The sequence below is a fragment of the Eubalaena glacialis genome, chromosome 17 (genome assembly GCF_028564815.1).
Source record: "Eubalaena glacialis isolate mEubGla1 chromosome 17, mEubGla1.1.hap2.+ XY, whole genome shotgun sequence".
Lineage (NCBI taxonomy): Eukaryota > Metazoa > Chordata > Mammalia > Artiodactyla > Balaenidae > Eubalaena > Eubalaena glacialis.
In genome coordinates this window covers 50,375,043-50,401,712 of record NC_083732.1, presented here as the reverse complement: position 1 = coordinate 50,401,712, position 26,670 = coordinate 50,375,043, and the positions used below count along the sequence as shown (strand labels likewise).

General features: G+C 42.7%; 1 protein-coding gene across 3 annotated transcripts in view; it reads right to left on the bottom strand.

The window, feature by feature from the left end:
- The window catches only part of MATN2 (matrilin 2), a 153,291-nt gene that overhangs the window by 43,889 nt on the left and 82,732 nt on the right, over positions 1-26,670 (bottom strand). For all 3 annotated transcript variants that reach the window (XM_061171607.1, XM_061171606.1, XM_061171605.1), the window contains exons 5-6: positions 26,310-26,432; positions 13,182-13,304 (exon numbers count right to left, since the gene is read on the bottom strand). In XM_061171607.1, coding sequence (XP_061027590.1) covers positions 13,182-13,304; positions 26,310-26,432 — 246 coding nt within the window. The remainder of the gene's footprint in view (positions 1-13,181; positions 13,305-26,309; positions 26,433-26,670) is intronic.

Below are 26,670 nucleotides of genomic sequence, written 5' to 3'. Positions count from 1 at the left end.
ACTTCTGCACAGCAACCTACAATTTTGGGGTCTCCCACAACTCACTCCTTTCAATAATTTATTAGAATCACTCACAGAACACAGGAGAGTGCTATACTTACAATGACCATAATAAAGATGCTTTTAACTCTTCCTTTCCAATCTAGGTTTCATTTCTTACTTTCTTTTTTTCTTCCTTATTACAATGGCCAGAACCTTACAGTCCATGCTAAATAGAAGTGGTGAGAGTGGGTATCCTGTTTTGTTCCTCATCTTATAAGGAAAGCATTCAGTCTTTCATCATTAAGTATGATGTTAGCTGATAGTTTTTCCATTGATGCACTTTATCAGATTGAGGCAGTTCTCTTCATTCCTAGTCTGCTGAGAGACTTTTTTTTTTAATAGTAAATGAATGTCAGGTCTTGTCCAGTGCTCTTTCTGTATCTATTGACTTGGATCATATAGTTTCTGCTTTTTAGTATGTTAATGTTTTAAATTTCATTTGAATGTTAAATCATCCTTGAATTCCTGGGATAAATCCCACTTGTTCATGAGGTATTATCCTTTTTATATATTGTGGAATTTTATTGCTAAAAATAATTAAAGATCTTTTGCATGTATTTCATGAGGGATATTTGTGTGGTTTTCTCTTTTTTTTTGGCTGCACCATGCTGCATGCTGGATCTTAGTTCCCTGACCAGGGATCGAACCGGTGCCCCCTGCAATGGAAGCATGGAGTCTTAAACACTGGACCACCAGGGAAGTCCCTGGTTTTCTTTTCTTGTAATGTCTTTTTCCGGATTTGGTATTAGGATAATGCTGGCCTTATAGAATAAGTTGAAAAATGCTCCTTCCTCTACTGTTTTCTGGGAGAATTTGTGTAAAATTGGTATTTGTTCTTCCTCAAATGGTAGAATTTGGTAGAATTTACCAAACTAGCCCTGGAATTTTCTTTGTGGGAAGGTTTACAAGTACAAATTCAATTTCTTTCAATAGATAGAGGCCTATTCAGATTACCTATTTCTTCTTGAGTTAATTTTAGGAGTTTGTGAATCCAACAACACATAAAAAAGATCATACACCATGACCAAGTTGGTTTCATCTCAGGATCACAAGGATGTTTCAATATACGCACATCAATCAGTGTGATACACCACATCAACAAAAGAAAAGACAAAAACCACATGATATCTCAACAGATGCAGAAAAAGCATTTGATAAAATTCAACATCCATTCATGATAAAAACTCTTACCAAAGTGGGTACAGAGGGAACATATCTCAACATAATAAAAGCTATTTATGACTAACCCACAGTCAACATAATACTCAACAGTGAAAAGCTGAAAGCCTTCCAGCTAAAATCTGAAACATGATAAGGATGCCCATTCTCATCACTTCTATTTAACATAGTACTGGAAGTCCTAGCCACAGCAATCATATAAGAAAAAGAAATAAAAGTATCCAAATTGGAAGGGAAAAGGTAAAATTCTCATTATATGCAGATGACATGATACTATATACAGAAAACCCTAAAAACTCCACACAAAAGCTACTAAAACTGATAAACAAATTCAGCAAGGTAGTAGGGTACAAGATTAACATACAGAAATCGGTTGCATTTCTTTACACTAACAATGACATATCAGAAAGGGAAAGTAAAGAAACAATCCCTTGGGGACGTCCCTGGTGGTGCAGTGGATAAGACTCCATGCTCCCAATGCAGGGGGCCCGGGTTCGATCTCTGGTCAGGGAACTAGATCCAACATGCATGCCACAACTAAGGAGCCGGTGAGCTGCAACTAAAGAGCCCATATGCTGCAACTAAGGAGCCAGCAAGCCACAACTAAGGAGCCCACGAGCCGCAACTAAGGAGCCTGCCTGCTGCAACTAAGACCTGGTGCAACCAAATAAATAAATAAATATTAAAAAAAAGAAAGAAACAATCCCTTTTAAAATTACATCAGGGCTTCCCTGGTGGCGCAGTGGTTGAGAATCTGCCTGCTAATGCAGGGGACACGGGTTCGAGCCCTGGTCTGGGAAGATCCCACATGCCACGGAGCAACTAGGCCCGTGAGCCACAACTACTGAGCCTGCGCGTCTGGAGCCTGTGCTTCGCAACAAAAGAGGCCACGATAGTGAGAGGCCCACACACCGCGATGAAGAGTGGCCCCCGCTTGCCACAACTAGAGAAAGCCCTAGCACAGAAACGAAGACCCAACATAGCAACCAATCAATCAATCAATTAAAAAAAATAAATAAATCTTATAAAAAAAAAAATTACATCAAAAAAGAAAAAATACTTAGAATAAACCTGACCAAGGAGGTGAAAGATTTACATGCTGAGAACTATAAAACATTGATAAAGGAAACTGAAGATGATTTTAAAAAATGGGGACTTCCCTGGCGGTCCAGTGGTTAAGACTTCATGCTCCCAATGCAGGGGGCACAGGTTTGATACCTGGTCGGGGAACTAAGATCCCACATGCCACACAGTGTGGCCAATAAATAAATAAATAAATAAATAAATAAATAAATAAATAATGGGAAAATATCCCATGCTCTTGGATTAGAAAAATTAGTATTGTTAAAATGGCCATACTATCCAAAGCAATCTACATGTTTAATGTGATCCCTATCAAACTACCCATGACATTTTTCACAGAACTAGAACAAATAATCCTAAAATTTATATACAACCGTAAAAGACCCAGAATTGCCACAGCAATCCTGAGGAAAAAGAACAAAGCAAGAGGCATAACCCTCCCAGACTTCAGGCAGTACTATAAAGCTACAGTAATCAAAAGAGCATGCTATAAAAAGAAACAAAATTGAGTTATTTGTAGTGAAGTGGATGGACCTAGAGTCTGTCATACAGAGTGAAGTAAGTCAGAAAGAGAAAAACAAATACCGTATGCTAACACATATATATGGAATCTAAAAAAAAAAAAAAAAAAGGTCATGAAGAACCTAGGGGCAGGATGGGAATAAAGATGCAGACCTACTAGAGAATGGACTTGAGGACACGGGGAGGGGGAAGGGTAAGCTGGGACAAAGTGAGAGAGTGGCATGGACATATATACACTACCAAATGTAAAACCGATAGCTAGTGGGAAGCAGCCGCATAGTACAGGGAGATCAGCTCGGTGCTTTGTGACCACCTAGAGGGGTGGGATAGGGAGGATGGGAGGGAGGGAGATGCAAGAGGGAAGAGATATGGGGATATATGTATATGTATAGCTGATTCACTTTGTTATAAAGCAGAAACTAACACACCATTGTAAAGCAATCATACTCCAATAAAGATGTTAAAAAAAAAAAAAAGAGCATGCTATTGGCACAAAAACAGACATTTGGATCAATGAAATAGAACAGAGGGCCCAGAAATAAACCACATCTATGGTCAATTAATCTTCAACAAAGGAGGCAAGAATATAGAATTGGGAAAAAGTCTCTTCAGCAAGTGGTGTTGGGAAAGCTGGACAGCTGCATGTAAATCAATGAAGTTAGAACACACCCTCACACCATACACAAAAATAAACTCAAAATGGCTTAAAGACTTAAATATAAGACAAGACACCATAAAACTCCTAGAAGAGTACATAAACAAAACATTCTCTGACATAATTGTACCAATGGTCAGTCTCCCAAGGCAATAGAAATAAAAGCAAAAAAACCCAAATGGGACCTAATCAAACATAAGCTTTTGCACAGCAAAGGAAATCATAAAGAAAACAAAAAGACAACCTATGGACTGGGAGAAAATATTTGCAAATGATGTGACCAACAAGGGCTTCCAAAATATAAAAAACAGCTCATACAACTCAATAACAAGAAAACAAACAACCCAATCAGAAAATGGGCAGAAGACCGAAATAGACATTTCTCCAAAGAAGACATACAGATGGCCAACAGGCACGTGAAAAGATGGTCAACATCACTAATTATTAGAGAAATGCAAACCAAATCACAGTGAGGTACCACCTCACATTGGTCAGAATGGCCACCATTAAAAAGTCTACAAATAACAAATGCTGGAAAGGTTGAAAAGGAAACCCTCCTATACTATTGGTAGGAATGTAAATTGGTGTAGCCACTATGGAGAACAGTATGGAGGCTCCTCAGAAAACTAAAACTAGAGTTGCCATATAATCCAGCAATCCCACTCCTGAGCATATATACAAACAAAACTATAATTCAAAGAGATACATGTACCCTTGTATTCATAGCAGCACTATTTACAATAGCCAAGATGTGGAAAAAAGTGTCCATCGACAGATGAATGGATAAAGAAGACGTGGTACTTATTTCCAATGGAATGTTACTTAGCCATAAAAAAGAATGAAATAATGCCATTTGAAATTACATGGATGGACCTAGAGATTATCATACTAAGTGAAGTAAGTCAGAAAGAGGAAGACAAATACCATATGGTATCACTTATATGTGGAATCTAAAATATGACACAAATGAACTTACCTACGAAATGGAAACAGACTCACAGACATAGAGAACAGACTTGTGGTTGCCAAGGGGGAGGGAGGGTTGGGGAAGGGTGGATTGGGAGTTTGGGATTAGCAGATGCAAACTATTATATACAGAATGGATAAACAACAAGGTCCTATTGTATAGCACAGGGAACTATATTCAGTATCCTGTAATAAACCATAACGGAAAAGAAAAAACAATTAGTAGTTTGGGTCTTTCAAGGAATTTGTCTATTTAATCTAAGTTGCTGAAGTTATTGGCATAAATTTGTTCATCATTTTCCCTTATTATCCTTCCAATATTTATGGGATCTGCAGTGATGTCCACTCTCTCATTCCTGATATTGGTAATTTGTGTCTTCTCTGTTTTTACCCCCTGACCAGTGCGGCTAGAGATTCATCACTTTTACTAATCTCAAAAAACCACTTTTTGATTTTACCAGTTTTCTCTGTTGGTTCCCTATTATCTATTTCTTTAATTTCAGCTCAGATATATACTTCCTTTCTTTGAATGTCTATTAACTTTATGAAAAAGTGTTAACCTCACTATTCACTAAGTCATTCAATAAATATTCTCTGAACATCTACCATGGGCCAGACACTGGAATCAGCAGCGGGCAAAAGTACAGTCCTTTCCTTCGTGGAGCTTATAGGAGTCACTTATATATAATCTCTTATAATGGAACAGATTGTTCATTAATCAAATAACACCAACAAATATACATTTATAAGTTGGACATACATAATTTTATGAAGAAATGGTAACTAAAGACATGATAATAAATAAAGCAATGAAAAAAATAAATAAAGCTTATACATTTATAAGTTGGACATACATAATTTTATGAAGAAACGGTAACTAAAGACATGATAATAAATAAAGCAATGAGAAAAAATTTTCTCCTGGTAAATTAACAAAAATTTAAAAAATCAGGCAATTTGGGCTTCCCTGGTGGCGCAGTGGTTAAGAATCCGCCTGCCAATGCAGGAGACATGGGTTCGAGTCCTGGTCCAGAAAGATCCCACATGTCGCAAAGTAACTAAGCCCGTGTGTCACAACTACTGAGCCTGCGCTCTAGAGCCCGCGAGCCACAACTACTGAGCCCTCTTGCCACAACTACTGAAGCCCGTGCGCCTACAGCCAGTGCTCCGCAACAAGAGAAGCCACTGCAATGAGAAGCCTGCGCACTGCAACGAAGAGTAGCCCCCGCTCGCCGCAACTAGAGAAAGCCCACGTGCAGCAACGAAGACCCAACGCAGCCAAAAATAAATAAATAAATAAATAAATTTATTAAAGAAAATCAGGTAATTTTATGGTATAGTATAAAAAAATGGTACAAAGTTTTTGGAAAATAATTTTGTAATATACATCAAAAGCCTTAAAAATGTTAATAGCCTTTGACTCAATAAATTTCCTTTCATGTTTTGTTCCTAAGAAAATGATCAGAAATGAAAAGATTTATATGCAAGAACATTTATCACAATACAATTTGAACAGCCAAAAAAAGTGCTGAACAAACTGTGATACATACATATGATAGGATATTACGCAGACATTAAAATGTTTTTGATAAAGTTTAAATGACAGGTGAAAATGCTCATGATTTAATGTTATTATACTCCATGATCTCAACTCTATAAAAATATATACATATGCATTAAAAAGAAAGACCAGGGCTTCCCTGGTGGCGCAGTGGTTGAGAATCTGCCTGCCAATGCAGGGGACGCGGGTTCGAGCCCTGGTCTGGGAAGATCCCACATGCCGCGGAGCAGCTAGGCCCGTGAGCCACAGTTACTGAGCCTGCGCGTCTGGAGCCTGTGCTCCGCAACAAGAGAGGCCGCGATAGTGAGAGGCCCGCGCACCGCGATGAAGAGTGGCCCCCGCTTGCAGCAACTGGAGAAAGCCCTCGCACAGAAACGAAGACCCAACACAGCCATAAATAAATAAATAAATAAAATTTAAAAAAAAAAGAAAAAAGAAAGACCAAGAGAAATGTAGCAAATCAGTATTAACAATGGTTATTGCTGGGTGATAAGATTACAGATCATTTCATTTTATACAATTTTATTTCTATACTATCCAGTTTTCTACAATAAGTCTACATTACTTTTGTAATTAGAAAAGGTGTTAAAAATAAATATACACATACATAATTGTGAGACTAGTTGCCATGGAAAATGGCAGAAATAAAATAGAAAAAAAGAACGGTGTGGGAGGTGCCCAGTAATTTGGAGAAGAAAATAACCAGGGAACATTGCTAGGAACAATATGTATAGCTTCTGATGTCTATACCTGACATGCAAGATATAGGCAAACAAACAAACCCTGTTTGGGAGCTCAGCATAGGGGAGTGACTATGAGCTCCCAGGGATCGCTGGAATTTGGGGAGATAGGAAGCAAATGTATGACTGTGGAGAGGGCAAGCTGTATGCACTATGGACCACAACACCTGCCTCACCATCTCTCACTCTAATCTAGTCATATGGACTTTCTTGCTGTCCCTCAACACTGCCAGGCATCACAGTTTCTGCCTCAGGGCCTTTGCACCAGTGCTGTTTCCTCTGCTTCAAAAGTTTCCTCCTTCCCTCACCTCCTTCAAGTTTTTGACCAAATGTCACTTTCTTGTCGAGACTTGTAATCCTCTGTCACCCTGCTCCAATAGAATGTACGCTCCATAAGTACAAGAGGTTCTTGGTCTGTTTTATTTACCACTGCATTCCCAGTATCTACAAAAGTATCTGGCACATAGTAGGCGATCAACAGGTATTTGTTGAATAAATAAATGGTTACTAGTATTACTCTTAATGGAGTGTTTTGTGAAAGTTTAGATGTGTAAACACTGCCCACTAAGAACCAACAAGGAGTCACTAAGAACAGAAGACAGCTCGTGAACCCTCCTTGATGCTTCTGGCCAGGCTGTTTAAACACTTCCCTCCAGGAGGATCTCAGCTCAGACATTCGGCCAGTTATGAGCTCAACCAATGATTCTTTCATCCAGCACACATTTCTCCATCCGGTCTATGGGGCATGGGGATCTCTTTAGCAAATTGATGGAATGTCTGTTAGAGTCTAGATAGTTGCTCCCACATTTTCCATGCCTGGCTAGTCTACTAAATGAAATAAAATTATTCTGATATGACTCATTCTTAGTGAACAAGAAAATGTGAGAAGCTTAATTTGTCCTGTTGGTCTCAAAGTGCAAGGAAGTAGTGATCAGCTCAGTGTAAGGAATCACTTTCTAAGAGTCAGAGCTGTACAAAGTGAAATGCACTGCAGGGGGTGTAGTGAGTGTCCTGTCAGTAGGGGTATTCAAGTGGAGGCTGGATGATGACACGGTGAGGATATTGTAGGATGGGTGGTTGGGCTAGAAGTAGGTTGAACTTGAAGGTCTCTTTCAATTGAGAGTCTTTTTTTAAAGAAAACACATTTATTTTCTTTTCCATTATCGTTTATCACAGGATATTGAATATAGTTCCCTGTGCTATACAGTAGGTCTTTGTTGTTTATCCATCTATATATAATAGTTTGCATCAGCTAATCCCAAACTCTCAATCCACCCTTCCCCAACCCTCCCTCCCCCTTGGCAACCACAAGTCTGTTCTCTATGTCTGTGAATCTGTTTCCATTTCGTAGATAAGTTCCTTTGTGTCATATTTTAGATTCCACATATAAGTGATACCATATGGTATTTGTCTTTCTCTTTCTGACTTACTTCACTTAGTATGATAATCTCTAGGTCCTTCCGTGTAACTGCAAATGACATTATTTCATTCTTTTTTATGGCTAAGTAATACTCCATTGTATAAATGTACCACATCTTCTTTATCCATTCATCTGTCAATGGACATTTAGGTTGTTTCCGTGTCTTGCCTATTGTGAATAGTGCTGCTATGAACATAGGGGTAACTTTTTAAATTATAGTTTTGTTTGGATATATGCCCAGGAGTGGGATTGCTGGATCATATGGCAACTCTATTTTTACCAACTGAGAGTCTTTGATTCATGCACACAGGTCTTACGAAAGCAAGTGGCATATTGCAGGCTGTAAGAAGATACTGGGGCTCAGCAGGTTAACAACAAGCTGGCCAGGAAACCCAAAGACTGACACATTCTAGTTTGTCTATTGCTGATGCAGTAAAAAATTATTTCCTATGTCTGTGTTTCATTTTTAATGCAAGTATAAATATTCATTTGGTACTTTGTGAAAGCACTCCTATTTGAAAAATAAGGATAGAAATGTCAACCAAGTTATCAATGGAGCCTGAAATATAATGACTATAACGATCTCAAAGCCAGTAAGTAATAAACAGCAAGATGCAAAATACGATGTCGACAACTGCCTTTACTCAACATTACAGGTGTTAGATGATTAAGCATTAGACATGAAACCCACAGTCTCCTTGATACCAAAGACACAAATCCCTATCTCCTGAAAAGACCTTGAGCATCTGAGAATGTTCTCGTGCCAACTCAGGCATAATGGTGGCTATGGACCTCTAAAAATCTTGTCCCCATAAGATTCAGCAATTCCACTTCTAAGTATATGCCCAAGAGCTGAAAGCAGGGACTTGAACAGATACATGTACACCCATGCTCATAGCAGCATTATTCATAATAACCAAGAGGTGGAAGCAACACAAGAGGATGAATAAATAAAATGTGGTGTATACATACATGGAATATTATTCAGCCTTAAAGAGGAAGGAAATTGTGACACATGCTACATCATGGATGAACCTTGAGGACATTATGCTAAGTGAAATAAGCCAATCACAGAAGGACAAATATTGTATGATTCCACTTGCACGAGGTACCTAGAGTAGCCAAATTCATAGAGACAGAAAGTAGAATGGTGGTTGCCAGGGGTGGTGGGGAAGAAAGGGGAGGTGGGAATTATTATTTAATGGGTACAGAGTTTCAGTTTAGGGAGACGAAAAAGTTCTGCAGCTGGATGGTGGTGATGGTTGTACAACAGCATGGATGTACTTAATGCCACTGAACTGTACACTTAAAAATGGTTACAATGGAAAATTTTATATTATGTATAGTTTACCACAGTAAAAAAAAAAAGTCTTGCCAATATTTTGCAAATTGATGGCACCTGCATATTTCTACCCTTCTCCCCTCTAGAAAATATTCAGATGGATTCGTATGGGATGCTTTAGAGTAAAGAACTGAACACTACTTACATATTTTAATTATATGATTTGTTCAGGAACATAAAGCTCTATTATGTACATTTTGGCTTAATCATAAATTAATCGTGCTTGGTATATTACATTGACAAGTCTATATTTTTTAGACAATAATTGCACACTTACTAATGGGATTAGCTTTCAAATATACTTTTGGTTAAAAATAGAGACTCAGGGGCTTCCCTGGTGGTGCAGTGGTTAAGAATCCGCCTGCCAATGCAGGGGACATGGGTTCGAGCCCTGGTCTGGGAAGATCCCACATGCCACAGAGCAACTAAGCCCGTGCGCCACAACTACTGAGCCTGTGCTCTAGAGCCCGCGAGCCACAACTACTGAGCCCTCGTGCCTAAAGCCCGTGCTCTGCAACAAGCAAAGCCACCGCAATGAGAAGCCCGTGCACCGCAACGAAGAGTAGCCCCGCTCATGGCAACTAAAGAAAGCCCGCACGCAGCAGCGAAGACCCAAGGAAGCCATAAATAAATAAATAAATTTATAAAAAAAAAAAATAGAGACTCAAATTTAAGGAACTGAGTTTCTTTTATTTCATTTTCTGCAAGTTGGTGAGGAATGGGAAAAAATTGTTTTAAATCTCTCAACATCACAGCAGCAGCCAGGCTCTGACTTGGCTGGAAGCTGATGTGATACCTCATTAATTAAAAACAGGATCCCTGCCTTGATTCTGAGCTTTCACCTCCATCCTGTGTTTCTGTCCTCTTAACTGGTCCCTATTTCTCAGTTTGTGGTCCTGTTTTTGTCAGAGATCTGGAGCATTCCCAAGTGTCTTGGTTCTTACAACTGAACTGCCTTATTCCCTACTTTCACAGCCTTCCAAGTCCTCCCGGGGTGGGTTTCTATTCTCTTGCCAGCCCCCTCCCCAGGTCTGGCTCCCTGCCCTGCCCCCAAGCATAGCAGGAAGGGGACCCTTCTAGGGGACTCATCTCCCGGAGGCTGATTGCCCAGCACTCTTCTCTGCCCACACATTGGGGGGGGCCCACTTCTGGGTCTTGACCCCAACAGGGCCCAGAGACAGCTGAACCGCCAGGCTCCGTGCCTAGCTGGTGAGACCTCACAGCTGGACCAGTCCCTCCCCTGACTTTCAGCCAGAACTCCTCTCCCAGGTCCCCTGCACAGCACTATCTACTTCTAGGGTCTCCTTGTTTGTACTGTCCTGGGACTTGTCATTCTCCACATCCCGTGAGATTCTGGACAGGTGACATGTTGATGGTGAGGCTCTGGGAACAGGGGCTGGAGGGTGAGGTCAGGCGACCCCAGCCAGGGAAGCAGTGCTACAGAGGCAGGAAGGAGACTGGAGAGGATACATGTGTTCCTCCGGGCCTCGTCCCAGGGCGGCAGCCGCATCCCCACCTCTTCTCGTCCAGCTGGCCTCCTCCTTCCCTTAACTCCTACCATGAGTCTTGTCTGTGTCACCCTGGGAGCCTTTGGTCATATAACACCTTGCAGGTGACTGAGCTGCTCTTGGTGGCTTGTGTTCCCAAGCAGCCTCCAGCGGAAGTCTTGAATTTTGAATTTTTTAGGCACTATTACCCCAGGCACGTGGTATATGCTCAATAGATCCCAAGTTAAAGTCTTTTTTTTTTTTAAAATTATTTATTTATTTATTTATTTATGGCTGTGTTGGGTCTTCGTTTCTGTGCGAGGGCTTTCTCCAGTTGCGGCGGGCGGGGGCCACTCTTCATCACGGTGCGCGGGCCTCTCACTGTCACGGCCTCTCTTGTTGCGGAGCACAGGCTCCAGACGCGCAGGCTCAGTAATTGTGGCTCACAGGCCTAGTTGCTCCGCGGCATGTGGGGTCTTCCCAGACCAGGGCTCGAACCCGTGTCCCCTGCATTGGCCGGCAGACTCTCAACCACTGCGCCACCAGGGAAACCCCAAGTTAAAGTCTTTTTGAAGCCAGAGTCATCCCTTCAAGAATTTGCTTGGCACCAGGCCACGTGCTAAATGGTTCAGATGAATTCTCTCATTTAGTCTTCAAGACAACACTAAGGAGTAGGCGGTACTATCTCCCCTATTACAGTCGAGGCAACTGAGGCATAACTTGCCCAAGATCATCCGGCAAAAACGCAGATGAACTGGGATTTGAACTGCACTCGGCGGCATGTGGGCTCCCCTTTGATGGACAGAACTGATTCATCAGCCCAGCAGCCACAACTCCCCGAACGCTACCCCAGCCCGGGCCGCTGGCTCATAGCTCGGAATATTCAGAAAGGAAGGGAGACTAGGAACAGAACAGCCCATTCACTCTTTCTCTTATTCGTTCAATGAGCAACCGTAGGCCAGTTGTGCAGATGGGTCTGCCTGGCTGATATTTTTGCACATTTTTCCTCCTCCTGGCCACCTACATCTCACTCTTCTTTACCTGGTGAAGGATGGCTCTGCCTTCAAGACTCAGCCAAAATATCTCCTCCAGGAAGGACCTGGCCTTATTCATTGCTATTGGCATGTGGTTTGGGGTCCAGAAATGTATGTTTTGACTTCCTGTGCCCCTTACAGTTTTATCCTCCACCGCTGCCTCTAGCTCTGGTGCTTATAAACTGTTGATATGCAGGGACTGAAAAGCAAGTTGATGTTTCAGGAGTTTTGGGGGGATGCTTTTTAAAAACTATGCAGGCGTATCCTGCTTTACATAATAGATGTAGTTAGAAAGGTTGTGGGTACATGAACTTTTTATGAATTGAAATCCTGTTTTCTCATTGATGGACGTTTCAGAGGTGACTTTATTCTAAATTGCTATTAAATGTCACTTTTTAAAAATGCTGGGCCTCAATACTTTAAAAACAAACTTTCTCAAGTGAACCTTTCTATAGGATGATAATTATCCATACACAATCCCTTAAGTGCTCTGACATATCTTTACATTTAAAAGAATGTTTTTGGAATCCTTTTACAAAACGAATGACCACCGTCAGTTTATAAATTGTTATGGTCAGATTTGGGGAGTTCAAATTAATTCTGATGTGGATCGTATAGTTAAAATCAAATAGAACGAAATAGCTCAAACAAAAACTGAGCAGTTCTCTGCAAAATGCCCTCCACCAACTCCTCCCCCACCCAGGGGCAACCACAGTCAACTCTTTTTGGCTCAAAAATTTTCCTTTACTTGTGTGGAGTCAGAGCTGCAGCCCACAAGCCACAAAGCTTCAGTGAAAGTATTTCTTAAGCCCTGTTAACACTGGTGGACACAGGCAGGCTGAGCCAGCATGAAGTAAGATGGTCTGATTGTCAGCACGCTCTGTAGATGTTGGGGGAACACTCCAACATGTGGTCTCTGATCAAAGATACATACTGTTGTCAGATGCTGTGAAGGGTGACACTGAGATAGAGTGGGCTACGGTCTTAGGACAAGTTAAGAAAGGCCTGACAAAGGAGGAATAGGGCAGAAGGTAAAAGGCCCCCTAACCCCAGCACATAATCCTGTGCTACTCTGTGCTTGGAAGATTTCCTCAGCCACAGTGCTTATAGCAGTTGCATCAAAAAATGTGTGTATATGTGTGTAACTTACTTGTGCATGTTTTCTTATCTGGGTTAAGAGCAAATCCTTTAGGGCACCGGCAAAAGTAGGAGCTGTCGGTATTTACACACTCATGTTCACATCCGTGGTTTTCTGAGGCACAGTAGTCCACAGCTGTAAAGATTAAAACACAGAGTTTAAGTAGAAACACAAACAGAGGTAAAGGGCATTGTAGAATGGAAACATACTTATAACAAATATAAGTAAGGATTAATATTTTTGCCCCCAAAAGAGGATGGATAAATAAATATGAATCTAAAACCTCCCTTCCGAAAAACAAAATCAGGAGTCTGGATCAGACAATTCATATCAAAAGATACTAAAGAACTTACAGGACTTCCCTGGTGGCGCAGTGGTTAAGAATCCGCCTGCCAGCACTATTTACAATAGCCAGGACATGGAAGCAACCTAAGTGTCCATCGACAGATGAATGGATAAAGAAGATGTGGCACATATATACAATGGAATATTACTCAGCCATAAAAAGAAACGAAATTGAGTTATTTGTAGTGAGGTGGATGGACCTAGAGTCTGTCATACAGAGTGAAGTAAGTCAGAAAGAGAAAAACAAATACCGTATGCTAACACATATATATGGAATCTAAAAAAAAAAAAAGGTTCTGAAGAACCTAGGGGCAGGACAGGAATAAAGACACAGATGTAGAGAATGGACTTGAGGACACGGGGAAGGGGAAGGGTAAGCTGGGACGAAGTGAGAGAGTGGCATGGACATATATACACTACCAAATGTAAAACAGATAGCTAGTGGGAAGCAGCCGCATAGCACAGGGAGATCAGCTCGGTGCTTTGTGACCACCTAGAGGGGTGGGGTAGGGAGGGTGGGAGGGAGACACAAGAGGGAGGGGATATGGGGATATATGTATACGTATAGTTGATTCACTTTGTTATACAGCAGAAACTAACACAACACTGCAAAGCAATTATACTCCAATAAAGATGTTAAAAAAAAAAGAATCCGCCTGCCAGTGCAGGGCACACGGGTCCAAACCCTGGTCCGGGAAGATTCCACATGCCGCGAAGCAACTAAGCCCGTGCACCACAAATACTGAGCCTGCACTTTAGAGCCCACAAGCCACAACTACTGAGCCCGCGTGCCACAACTACTGAAGCCCACGCGCCTAGAGCCTGTGCTCCACAACAAGAGAAGCAACCACAATGAGAATCCTGCGCACCGAAACAAAGAGTAGCCCCCGCTCGCTGCAACTAGAGAAAGCCCGCGTGCAGCAACGAAGACCCAACGCAGCCAAAAATAAATAAATAAATTAATTAATTAAAAAAAAATCCAATGGTGGCAAGGCAGCATGAAAACAGAGTCCGATTATTAATAGTGGGTGGCATTATGAACTGATAAAAATTCTTCTGGAAGGACGTTTGACAATATTCACTCTGGAAATGTGGCCCCAAGAAATAATTGAAAAAAAAGGAGGAAATTAACTATACAGAATAAGCTATTTGTAGCAGCATTATTTACAGTGACCAAAAAATTAGGAAAATAAGATGAACATTTAATAAGGATAAATGGTTTAGTAATTTACGAGAAAATGTGCTGGCCTGTTTCTCATTAATCCTACAAATATTCACTGAGTGCCTACTCTGGGCCTGGCCCTATTTTAGGTGCTAAGGATGGAACAAATAACAAAACAGACAAAAACTCCTGTCCTATAGAAGCTTCCATTTGGATGGTGGTGGTAGATAAAAAAGAAAATAAACAAGTAAAGAACACAGTCTCTTAGAAGGTGGAGAGTGCTCTGGAGAAAATACAAGGCACAAAGGCGTAGAGACCGTGGCGTGGTGGGTGAGAGTGAGGGTGTGATGTAACAGCAGAGGTCAGGAAGGTGGCAGTTGGGCAGAGTCTTGAATGAGGTATGAGCCCTGTGGATATCTGGGAGGGAGCATCCCGGGCAAAGGGAACAATAGCAGGTGCAAAGGCCCAGAGATGGGAATATGCCTGGTGAGCTGGAGGATCAGCAAAGAGGCCAGAGTGGCTGCAGCAGAGAGGGGTGAGAGATGAGAACAAGTGCAGATCAGGAGGGACGGTAGGGCCACTGCCAGGACTTTGGATTTTTTTTTTTTTTTAAATAAATTTATTTATTTATTTATTTTTGGCTGCGTTGGGTCTTCATTGCTGCACACGGGCTTTCTCTAGTTGTGGCGAGTGGGGGCTACTCTTCGTTGCAGTGCACGGGCTTCTCATGGCGGTAGCTTCTCTTGTTGCGGAACACAGGCTCTAGGCATGAGGGCTTCAGTAGTTGTGGCACGTGGGCTCAGTAGTTGTGGCTCGTGGGCTCTAGAGCGCAGGCTCAGTAGCTGTGGCGCACAGGCTTAGTTGCTCTGCGGCGTGTGCGATCTTCCCGGACCAAGGCTCGAACCCGTGTCCCCTGCATTGGCAGGCGGATTCTTAACCACTGTGCCACCAGGGAAGCCCAGGACTTTGGCTTTTACTCTGAGTGATTAGGGAGCCTCTGGAGGGTTCTGAACAAAGGAATCAAGAATAGATGATAGCAGGCAAATGTGATAGTAGAAAACCAGCTAGGAGGCTAGTACAATAATTCCAGTGAGGAATTGGAAGGGCGGGGGGAGGTAAACCAGAACAGTGCAGGAAGGAGGTGGGGCGGAGAGAGAGGGGTGGTCCTCTGGGTTGAATTGTGTCCCCCTAAAAAGATACCTGTGAATGTGAACTTATTTGGAAATAGGGTCTTTGCAAATACAATCAAGGTAAGATGAGGTCATTAGTCTGGGGCCTAATCCAATATGACTGGTGTCCTTATAGGAAGAGAAGAATGCCACGTGAAGACAGATGAGAGTGATGCAGCTGTAAGCTGAGGAGTGCCGACGACCAACACCCACCGTCAGAAGCAAGGAAGGGTTCTCCCCTACAAGTTTCAGAGGGGGCATGGTCCTGCCAGAACCTTGATGTCAGACTTCCAGCCCCCAGAGCTAGGAGGCAATACATTTCTGTTGTTTTCAGTCACCTGGTTTGTGGTTCTTTGTTGTGGCAGCCCTAGAGAACTGTCAATAATACACCAGGTTGAAAGTGGGGTCAGTAAGATTCCTGTCAGACTAGAGGTGAGGTGAGGGAAAAAGAGAGGGATTAAGGCTGACTCAGGGATGGGGAAGGTGCAGGTTTTGCAGGGAACGATCAGGAGTTCCATTTGGGGCAGTAGGTAGTTATTAACATTATAATTCTAACATAACTGTAAATAGGAAGACAATTACGATATGGTGAAAGAAGTAGATCTGAAAGTTGTATATTTACAGTGATTATATCCAGGTAAAATATGGCTCTAAGGCAAAACCTGAAAATTAGAAATAAAAATGCTTGCTGTGTAAGCAAGGTAGTAGGATTAAGGATGATATTTTTTTTTCCTTAAAAAATGTTTCCCTCTATATAATGATTTAGGATATCTGAATATCAAAACTTTGTAAATAATAACAAGGAAATGGAATCTGCAAATCAATACACATGCACAATTTAAAAAAGCAAAACCACGCACTGAGAAGATATTACATACTTAACACAGTAATCAAAAGATGCAAGGGGAAAAGCTAAAGATTTTTAAAGGGTAATAACATGTGTTGTGTTTATTCTTTTGCTCCCAGGCTTCATTAAGTTTCTGTTAAGTTATTGTTTTTTTGTAACTTCACTCCGTAAAGAGTTCTAATAGTGCCTGATATTTGTGATTTTAATACGCAAGCAATTTTGGTGGGAACAGTGCATTCATACAGTCTTAGGATCTGAATATCATGGACATTAGCCAGTTCCTGGAGTTGAGTCAAAATATAAATTTTGAGCTAGCACCAGATCCTTCTAAAAGTTAATGTCTCATCTTTCAAGAACCAATGTATCAGGACTTCCCTGGTGGTCCCGTGGTCAAGAGTCCACGCTCCCAGTGCAGGTGGCCTGAGTTCGATCCCTAGTCGGGGAACTAGATCCCACATGCTGCAACTAAGAACCCACATGCCGCAACTAAAAGATCCCGCATGTGGCAACGAAGATCTCGCACACGGCAACGAAGATCCCACGTGCTGCAACTCAGACCCGGTGCAGCCAAATGAGTAAATATTAAAAAAAAAAAAAAAAAGAATCACTGTATCATTAAACAAATAACCGGGGACACTGAGGGCACAGATAAAGGATACCAAGCCAGTCCTGGCACGTGCCCCAGGCCACATGTCACAGGAGTGGGCCTTGCTGTAGCCCACGCTAACCTGTATTAGCAGGAGACACTCCCCATCTGCAACCTCCTTGTGCTGGGCCTGAGCTGCCATCTTGAAAATCTCCCAACCCCTGATATGGGTGTCTGCTGTCAGTCAGCTGCGCCCACCTCAGGCCACCCACTCGTTAGTATCCCTTCCAAACAGAAGAGTTGCTAATCTACCTGACATCCATGTTCCACGCCCCTGACAGCACCACGATGATGAGTGGGCAGGTCACTGTACCTAAAAGGCTGAAACTCAAGACTCTGCCTCTCTCTCGAACTTCCTCTTACACACCATGGGGTATAATCTCTGTGCCCAGCCATCTCTGTCCCTCAGAGAGACACTGGCCCCATATTAGACTGGGGAGAGACTAGAAACTTTGCTTAGGCCTAAAGTCTAAGCCACATACTCCAATCTCGCCTTTTTTCCCAGAATGCTCTAGAGCACAGTATCCAATATTGGATCAGGTGTTAAAAAATTTGCACAGAAGCAGCTCTTTTAATTGACCTCCACTCAACCAACTTCCAATCAATCACTGCTTTTCACACCCTCTGAAAATATGGGACCTGATGCCCAGAACATGCTAAATGCTCACGGTTATTGGAACCCCTGTGCTTTCGAATACCTGTGCACTTCTCTTGTTGGCTGGGCTGCATGCTTATTCTTTCTTTCTTTCTTTATTTTTGTCTGCGTTGGGTCTTCATTGTTGCACGCAGGCTTTCTCTAGTTGCAGCGAGCAGGGGCTACTCTTCGTTGCGGCACGTGGGCTTCACATTGCGGTCGCTTCTCTTGTTGCAGAGCATGGGCTCTAGGGCGCGCAGGCTTCAGTAGTTGTGGCACGTGGGTTTCTCATTGCGGTCGCTTCTCTTGTTGCAGAGCATGGGCTCTAGGGTGTGCAGGCTTCAGTAGTTGTGGCACGTGGGCTCAGCAGTTGTGGCTTCTGGGCTCTAGAGCGCCGGCTCAGTAGTTGTGGTGCACGGGCTTAGTTGCTCCGCGGCATGTGGGATCTTCCCGGACCAGGGCTCAAACCCGTGTCCCCTGCATTGGCAGGCAGATTCTTAACCACTGCACCACCAGGGAAGCCTGAAGTCTTCAAATTCTTGCTCCAATTTAAAAAAATCAAAATTGAAAACCATAGACAATACATTATGGGTATGATTTATGCAAGAAAGATCTTTTCAAATCATATATTTAAAAAATGAACTTAAAATTAGTAATTTTTGGAAGAGTAAACAAAAGCAATTTTTATTATAAGTACATTTATGTGTTTTAAAGAAAATGTAAATGCTTAAGGTAGGTTTGGAGATGCATTTTCCATGATTCTGCTCTTTGAATGAAATTTTTCATCAATTAGCCAATCTCACAGGATAAGAAGTTTTCTCCTGGACTTTGATTCTCGTGTTGGTTTTGTTTCTAGTGTGTATAGCTCTCCGGGGAACTGAAGGGAAAAGGGGAGATTGGCAAGGCAGGATTCGAGCATTCCTGGGTCCCAAGACCCTGGCCTGTAAAACCTGAAGGTGTCAAACCCCACTTTGATTTGAGGGCCACCCACTGGCTCACTGCCAGACCTCTGGGGACAGCAGAGGAGGCCATCGTGAGACACGGAGGAGCCCACTTCCGGGCACGTGAACCTAAAAGCTTTCTAAGGGTGAGAGAGTTCCCGTCCATTCAACTCTGACATCCTTTGCTGCATGTTTTGGGTTCTTTGCATAACTTCCTTGGTTGCCAAATTGTACTTATAAAAAGAGAGGCCAAGTTTAGGGGGCGGATGTATGGAGGTGACTTATGTGTGTAACTCAGAGGACTGTTGTTCCAAGTCCTCTCCTACTTCAACGAAATCCTTTCTTGGTCATTTTGCCTGAAAATTCTACTCTCTACAACCAGAAAGATTAATTCCTTGGTTGTGGTCCTTTGGTCCTCCAGATCACAAAGTGCTAAGATCTCAGGGTTGGAAGCCAGTCTTGTCCTAACATGTGAGAAATCGCTCATCTGTCTCCTATTTGGTGCAAGGTAATAAATCCTAAGATTGACAGTCTCTGATTTACAATCTGGTCAGATTCCAAGGTCTCCTCAGCAGGGATCAGTCTGCAAAGAGGATGGCCTTAGAAGAAACAGGATATTTTACAGAGGAGTGTTTGGGTTTTTAAGTGTGTTGATGACAGAGTAAGAAAAACCAAATTTGTCATTTAGAGAAATGGTAGAACCAATTTACTTGCTGAGTATATATAAGACACACTCACAGAGTCAGAGTCACAAAACCTCTCTTACCCAGGGCATGACTGAATTCTTACATGTAGGAGTTTAAAACTCAGAGAAAGTTTCCTATTGATTTTGATAACAATAAGGAAGTGTTCTGGGCTAAATTCTGTCTTCCCACCTTAAATTCATTTGTTGAAGTCCTAATCCCCAGTTGGTCAGATGGTGATTGCGTTTGGAGATAGGACCTTTAAAGGGTGATTAGGTTAAAATGAGGCCATTAGGGTGGGTCCTAATCCAATCTGATTGGTGTCCTTATGAGAAGTGGAAATTTGGACACACACAGAGGCACCAGGCATGCATGGGCACAGAACAAAGACCACATGAAGAATCAGCAAGCCAAGGAGAGAAACCTCAGAAGAAATCAACCCAATGACACCTTGACTTTGGACTTCTAGCCTCCAGAACTGGGAGAAAATAGATTTCTATTGACACTCACTCTGCGGTATTTTGTTATGGCAGCCCTAGCAAACTAAGACAGGGAGAAATCCTTGTACTGGGGGGAGATCATGTTTCAAGCATGTGGAGTAAGCTGCAAATCTGACCTTTCAATACAAAGATTGATCCTCCCATCCCTCGTCGCCAACTTAAATATCAACCATCCCCTTCTCACTGAAGGTGACTGATGTAGGAGAATATAGGAGGAAAGCTTTGAGGGCAGCAATAACAGCATACTAAATCCCCATGTTATGTACCACCATCATTCTGGGTATGGACCTCAATATGATTTTTCAAATGTACCATATGTTTGATGCATTATTAAATGCAAGCATTCATAAGAAGACAAAACTTCATAAAGGATATAGAAATTCAGATTCAACTGTTTCTCAGTTGACCATGTATAGCACTGTTCCAAGTGCTTCCCATATATTTTTAAAAAATTTTTTATTGGACTGCAGTTGATTTACAATGTTGTGTTAGTTTCAGGTGTACAGCAAAGTGAATCAGTTATACATATACATATATCCACTCTTTTTTAGATTCTTTTCCCATATAGGTCATTACAGAGTATTGAGGCTTCCCATATATTAATGCATTTCACCCTCACAACAACCCCTGGAGGTAGGTATTGTTTTCTTCAATCTACAGATGAAGCCACTGGAACAGAGAGGTCAAGATACCTATAAAATGTGGATGACGATAGTACCTACCTCAAAGGATTGTTGCAATTATAAGTAAAAGGTTTCAAACAGGTCCTAGGATTTAGTAACATTAAAGAAGTATAGATTATATTTTTATCACACTGCCTCCCTAATCAGATAAGGTTGAATTTGGGAGTAAAGAGATACCTTAATGCTACTCAGTTGTTCCACAACGGTTTACTGAGCAATTACTATGTGTCAGGCATTGCCCTAAATCCTGGATGGTAATGACAAGCAAATAGCATCTTAAGATGGTAAGACATCTTTTTTCTTTTGAATTTTATTTTATTTATTTTTTTATACAGAAGGTTCTTATTAGTCATCCATTTTATACAAATCAGTGTATACATGTCAATGCCAATCTCCCAATTCATCACACCACCACCACCACCCATCCCCGCCTCCGCTTTCCCCCCTTGGTGTCCATACGTTTGTTCTCTACATCTGTGTCTCAATTTCTGCCCTGCAAACCGGTTAAGGTGGTAAGACATCTTTGAAGAAAGGCAGGAAGGAGAAGCCAGGCTTTTAGCTGTGATTACCTCCAGGAAGTGAAATTGAGGAGTAATGTCTTTCAGGTTTTGATTTTATACACATCTGTACTCTGACTTTTTTTTTAATAAGCAAAAGTTGATTTTGTAATTTAAAAACCAATGAAGTGGAAAAGTTTAAAAAAAAAAACATGAATACTTGAGATTGTGATCACTCAATCTCAGTCAATGATTCAACAAAAACATTTTGCAAGTCTACTCTGTGAAAGATGCAAAGTATAGGAATTGGTTTCTGCCCCCCATGGGTTTACAATCTGCTTGGGCAGATAAGATGCAAACAGGACCAAAGCTACCCCAAAAGACAAGGCAGTCAGTAAACATCAGGAGAGCAAGTTCAGCAAAAAGTTCACCCTCAAAGATAGAGCTAAATGGTCTTTGAAAAATGTCCAGTTTTGGATGGAAATTAACACAGCTGTAGTGGAAGCTGATGGATTACAAACACCAGGACTCAACTAAAGCAAAATGAGGACTTTCGTTAGTCAGTAATCCACTCTTGATCACCTGAATGTTGAAACACATTCAGTTCTAACCAGAGTTAAATGAGCAGTTAGGGAACTGAACAAATTCAGTTCTAACCAGAGTTAAATGAGCAGTTAGAGCTCCCCGGCAGCCACAGCATTTCTTCTCATGCTTGTTGCTCTTCAGTAAATGTCAAACTCCAGACTCTAGCACTTGAGGTTAAAGTTCCACTAACTCAAAAGTGTGGAAATGTTGGCTAAAAGGTCCTGAGTCTGGCTAAGAATTGAATTTTCATGTGGTCACAGTCATAATTCTGGGATGAGTCAAAGTACTCCCATGGGGTCCATTCACCAGTAGCTGGTCATGGTGAATTTCTACCAAACTTCTTTAAACGAAGAGATTAGATTTGCTGTCCCTACTTTCTCACCCCCCCCCCTTGAAATCTGTCCTTTACCCCAGCCCTCTTGATCATTATCAATGGCCTCCTGGTCATTTTTGTGTCCCTAATGTCTAGCAGAGTGCCTGGTAGAGTCTGGAAATGTCTGCTGAGATGAATCAATGACTCAACTCAATGGCTTTTTCTCTAAGTTCTGTTCCATTTGGCCTCGCTGGGGCATGACACTAATATTGACCTGGCCTAGAAATTCTCTTTCCCATCATATTCCATGACTTCTGGTTCTCTCGCCCACCTCTCCCCAACTCCTCCATCCCCACCTTAGGCGGTTCCTTCATGGACATTCTTCCTGCCCCACGTCTCCCTCCTGCTTCCCGCATGTGGCTGCAGCCCAAGGCTCAGCCTTCACTCTCTCCTAAGGCCACACTTCATGGCAACCAGGAGATGATGATGATAATAATATGTGTCATAATAATAACAACAGTAATAACAACAATTGTCTAATGCGTATTAGGAACTTTACTCGTTATCTTATTTAATCCCACAAACTCTATGATGTAGGTATTTTTACTCTATGTTATAGATGAGAAAACCAAGGCTCAGAAATAAAATGACACATGACTCGCAAGTGGCAGAACTGGGATTTGAGCCCAGGTCTCGCTGTATTGAAGGTCCAAAACAAACACGTAAGTGAACATTGGAAATGGAAAGTGAAATTCAGAAGGAAACGGGCTGTGCTGCTTCCTGCCTGCACCACTGGTTCTACCCTCTCCTTGTGGTGTTACTGTCGCCTCTGCTTCCTCTCGACGTGTCCTTGCAGGTGTCCCATCTCAGCTTCAAACCCACTGTGTCTAAAACTCCTCGTTATCTTTTCTAAAAATCCCATCACTCTTTCATCACTGTTGCCATCACTCTCAGAGTCATGGAAGCTCAAACCCAGGATTCGATTGTGACTTTTCCTCCCCCTCTTTATTCATCGCACCTTCTTCTCATTCCTCACCCCTTCCTTCTCTCTTCATTTCTACGGTCGCTACTCAAATCTGGCTCTTGTCACCCCTCACCAGAGGGCTGCCACAGTCTCCTAACTGGTCTTTGCAGCCCTCCCTATCTTCCTCCTGGAATCCATCCTGCCCTCTACCACGAGCTTAAGTTTCCTAAAATGAGGCTTTGCGTTTATCAGTCCCACTTAAAAACCCTTTAGTGTCTCTTTTTTCAGAGATAAAGTCCAGACCCTTTAGCCTTGTTTTCAAAGCTCTGTATGCTCTGGTTCCACCTGATGTCTTCAACTTCATCTCCTACTTCTCACCTGCAGGAATTCTCTGCTTCAACAGCATTAGTCTCCTCAACTGCTGAAGTCAGGTTGGCCTTACCTAGGGTGATCCTATATTTTCGTGTTCAGACTGGAACCCCCTTGAAAGTGAAAGGGAGCGCTCTTGAGAAGTGAGCCAACAGCCATAAACTGGGACCCTCCTGGATTAACTGGGATTATGGTTCCCCATATTCATACCGTTCTCTGCCCATCTACATACAGGCCACTCAGACCAGGGGCTAATGGAATGCTTCCAGGGTCCCTAACAGCCTGTTTCTCCTCTAAATTTCCTGCTCTAAGTCTGATACCTGGAGTCTCCATCTTGGCAAGTCCCTTCAGATTGATGTCTTCAGGTTAGTCTGCCAGTTTAGCTTTCAATTTGGTGGCTTCTCACTGTGACCGTCTCTCCTGATCTACCAGCTCTCTACCTGGCCCTCCCAGCCCGGTCTCAGTCCGCACTGCCACCTCTACACCATCACTGCCCTCATGTCTCCCCTTGCCTTAGACATCTGTCCCATTGCTACCCTTCCTTCCTCACCCAGATATTCCCCACACTTGCCATGAGTCTGTCCCTCTTCTCTGACTTCCTGTGGCCTCTATTACCTCCATCATTTGCTTTGCACTCAGCACAGCCCCATCGAGCAGCAACTGACATTTTGGAAGTTTGTTCAGTCTCTCTAACCAAAGCAACTGGCCACAAAGGTCCAGGGCCACTTAATCATCTGACCCCCCAGCCTCTAACAGGTCAGGCATTTGATGGAAGAGGATGAGAATAAGAACATCTGATGCATCAGGCCGGGGTCACACATAGTCTCTCCCAGTTTCCCATTCTTCAGCTTGAACCCCTGCTCCGAGGAAGGCAGACATTCTTACACACTGATAGCGGCAGCAAGAGCAACGCGCATCTCTAATAAACGCAGCCCATGCCAGCTCCCCGGCAACCACAGCATTTCTTCTCATGCTTGTTGCTCTTCAGTAAATGTCAAACTCCAGAAGTTTCAGCAAAACCCTTAGAGACTCAAAGGCTGTCTACTACAGAGGACCGTTAGGCAATTATTTGGCAGCACCCAGAGACCTGGGCTCCTCACTGCCTTCCAGTTTCCCAAGGGCCAAGGCTGGTCTCCTGCCCCAGCCACGGCCCCTAATGCCCCTGCCCCGCCTACTCCCCATCACTCACACAAGCTCTGGGCCCTCCCTGTTCCTTCTCTCACCCTAATTAACCAGACACCCTCAACCTGTATCCTGTAGCTCATCCACTGGCCTTACTTCCAACTGATTTCCTTCTGACACAACAGCACCCAAAGTTTCTCCCCATTTAACAACTGGTAAGGGAAAAATATATATGTAAAACAAAATAGAGAGTATGACCTCATTTTGGTAAACATTAACAAAATGTTTAGAAGTAGATATTTATGTGGGGAAAGGTCTGGCAGAAAATACAACAAGCTATTAATAGTGCTTTTCTCGTCTGTTTTAAGTTCCTCAATGAAAATAGATTACTTGTATAATAAAAATTAATGAAGCAAAAAAAAAAAAAAGCTGGTGTTTCCACATTGGCTTCTTTTTTGCCAGTGTTAATGGATGTGATACCCTGCTACCTATCACGGTCACCACCCACAGAATAACGGGGAAAAAACAACGCAGTCTTAGGAGACCAGTTCCATTTGTGGACTTCTGATGAGGGCCGTTTTCATCTCCATCAGTGTGTAAAAACAAAGAAACAAACCCATTTTATTCTCATCATCACCTGCAAAGAACAGGTCCCACCTGCACTTTTGTTTTGTTGCTTTTTCCTTTCACATCCTCAGCTAAGAATCACAGTGTGCTGGAAAGTGTAAGTTCTATGTGCAAAAAAATCGACTGTTTGTGGGAAGCAAAACAGAACAGGTCCTCAGAAAACAACAGAATGTGGAACAGGACGTGTAGGAGTCAGAGTTAGAAAATGAAGGCTCCAGTTCTGATGTCAGTCAAGTCCTTTTCCTTCCTTTCCTTATGGATTTTCTGCCTCATAAGTATCCAGCTCAGTTTACTGAACACTTACTATTTGCCAGGCACTGTTTGTTGGTGGAAAGATAAATGAGGCTGTGCAAGTTTAAAGGGCTTTGCAGACAAACTGGGAGGTGCCACATGCATATTAGGGATTCACTGGTCTGCCCTGCAGGTGCCGATGAAAACCATTATCCATCACCGAAGAAATTAGATGCCATCCCCCCACCTCTCACCGGCAATCGCAATGTGGAGTTGCCGCTCAATGGGAAACCGCTCAGCTGATTGTGAGCCAGTGCCTGTAGTTCCGAGCACTGCCCTTGAGACTTCTTACCCAGGACCAGCGTTTGAGGCTGCTATTTGTTTTCTCTGACCGTGGTGTCTCACTACACACAGCTGGCCTCTTACACCTGGCGGTCACTGGGGTCTGTCACTGAACTGCAGATCCGTACTTAGAAGGAAGGCTGCCTGCCTCTTCGAGGTGCCACTCAGCAACCTAACCCACCACCAACTGGACCTCATGTATAACACGTGAGCTATACTGAAGTCAGGCCAGCCCAGACATACCTTCCAAACTGAATGAAAATCCGCCCAGTCCTTTCCGAGGGAATCAGTAGAGAAAATGCTAACCTCAGCCACAAACGAAGTCTTTAAAGTTCAAATTCTGACTAACAACTAGGCCAGAGAACTTGGAGCACTTTGTTGAAACTCAAAGGAGAGCAATTGGATACGTGGGCCCCCCACTCCCTTCTTACTAGCTTCTCTTGTGCTTCCCCATCAAGCAAGGCTGGGTGGGATACTCACCCACACACCGTTTCCCGTCCTCGGCCAGGGTGTAGCCACTGTAGCACTGACAGACAAAGGAGCCCAGCAGGTTCACGCAGAGCTGCTCGCAGCCGTGGTCCTCCGCTGCACACAGGTCCTGGACTGGGGCAAAGCCATACCATTAGAACATGGCTCTCAAGGAGGTGACCCTCGGTGACCCTCGGCCATCAACAAGCAACTCTACAGCACTTGTCAAAATAACCTTTAAAAACATTGAAAGCGTTATAAGATCATAGTGGAAAATTTGGGAAACATAGAAAAAAAATAGAAAAGAAAATTCACCTGTAATCCCCCACCTGCAGTCCTACCATCCAGAGGCCACCGCTGTTAACACTCGGGT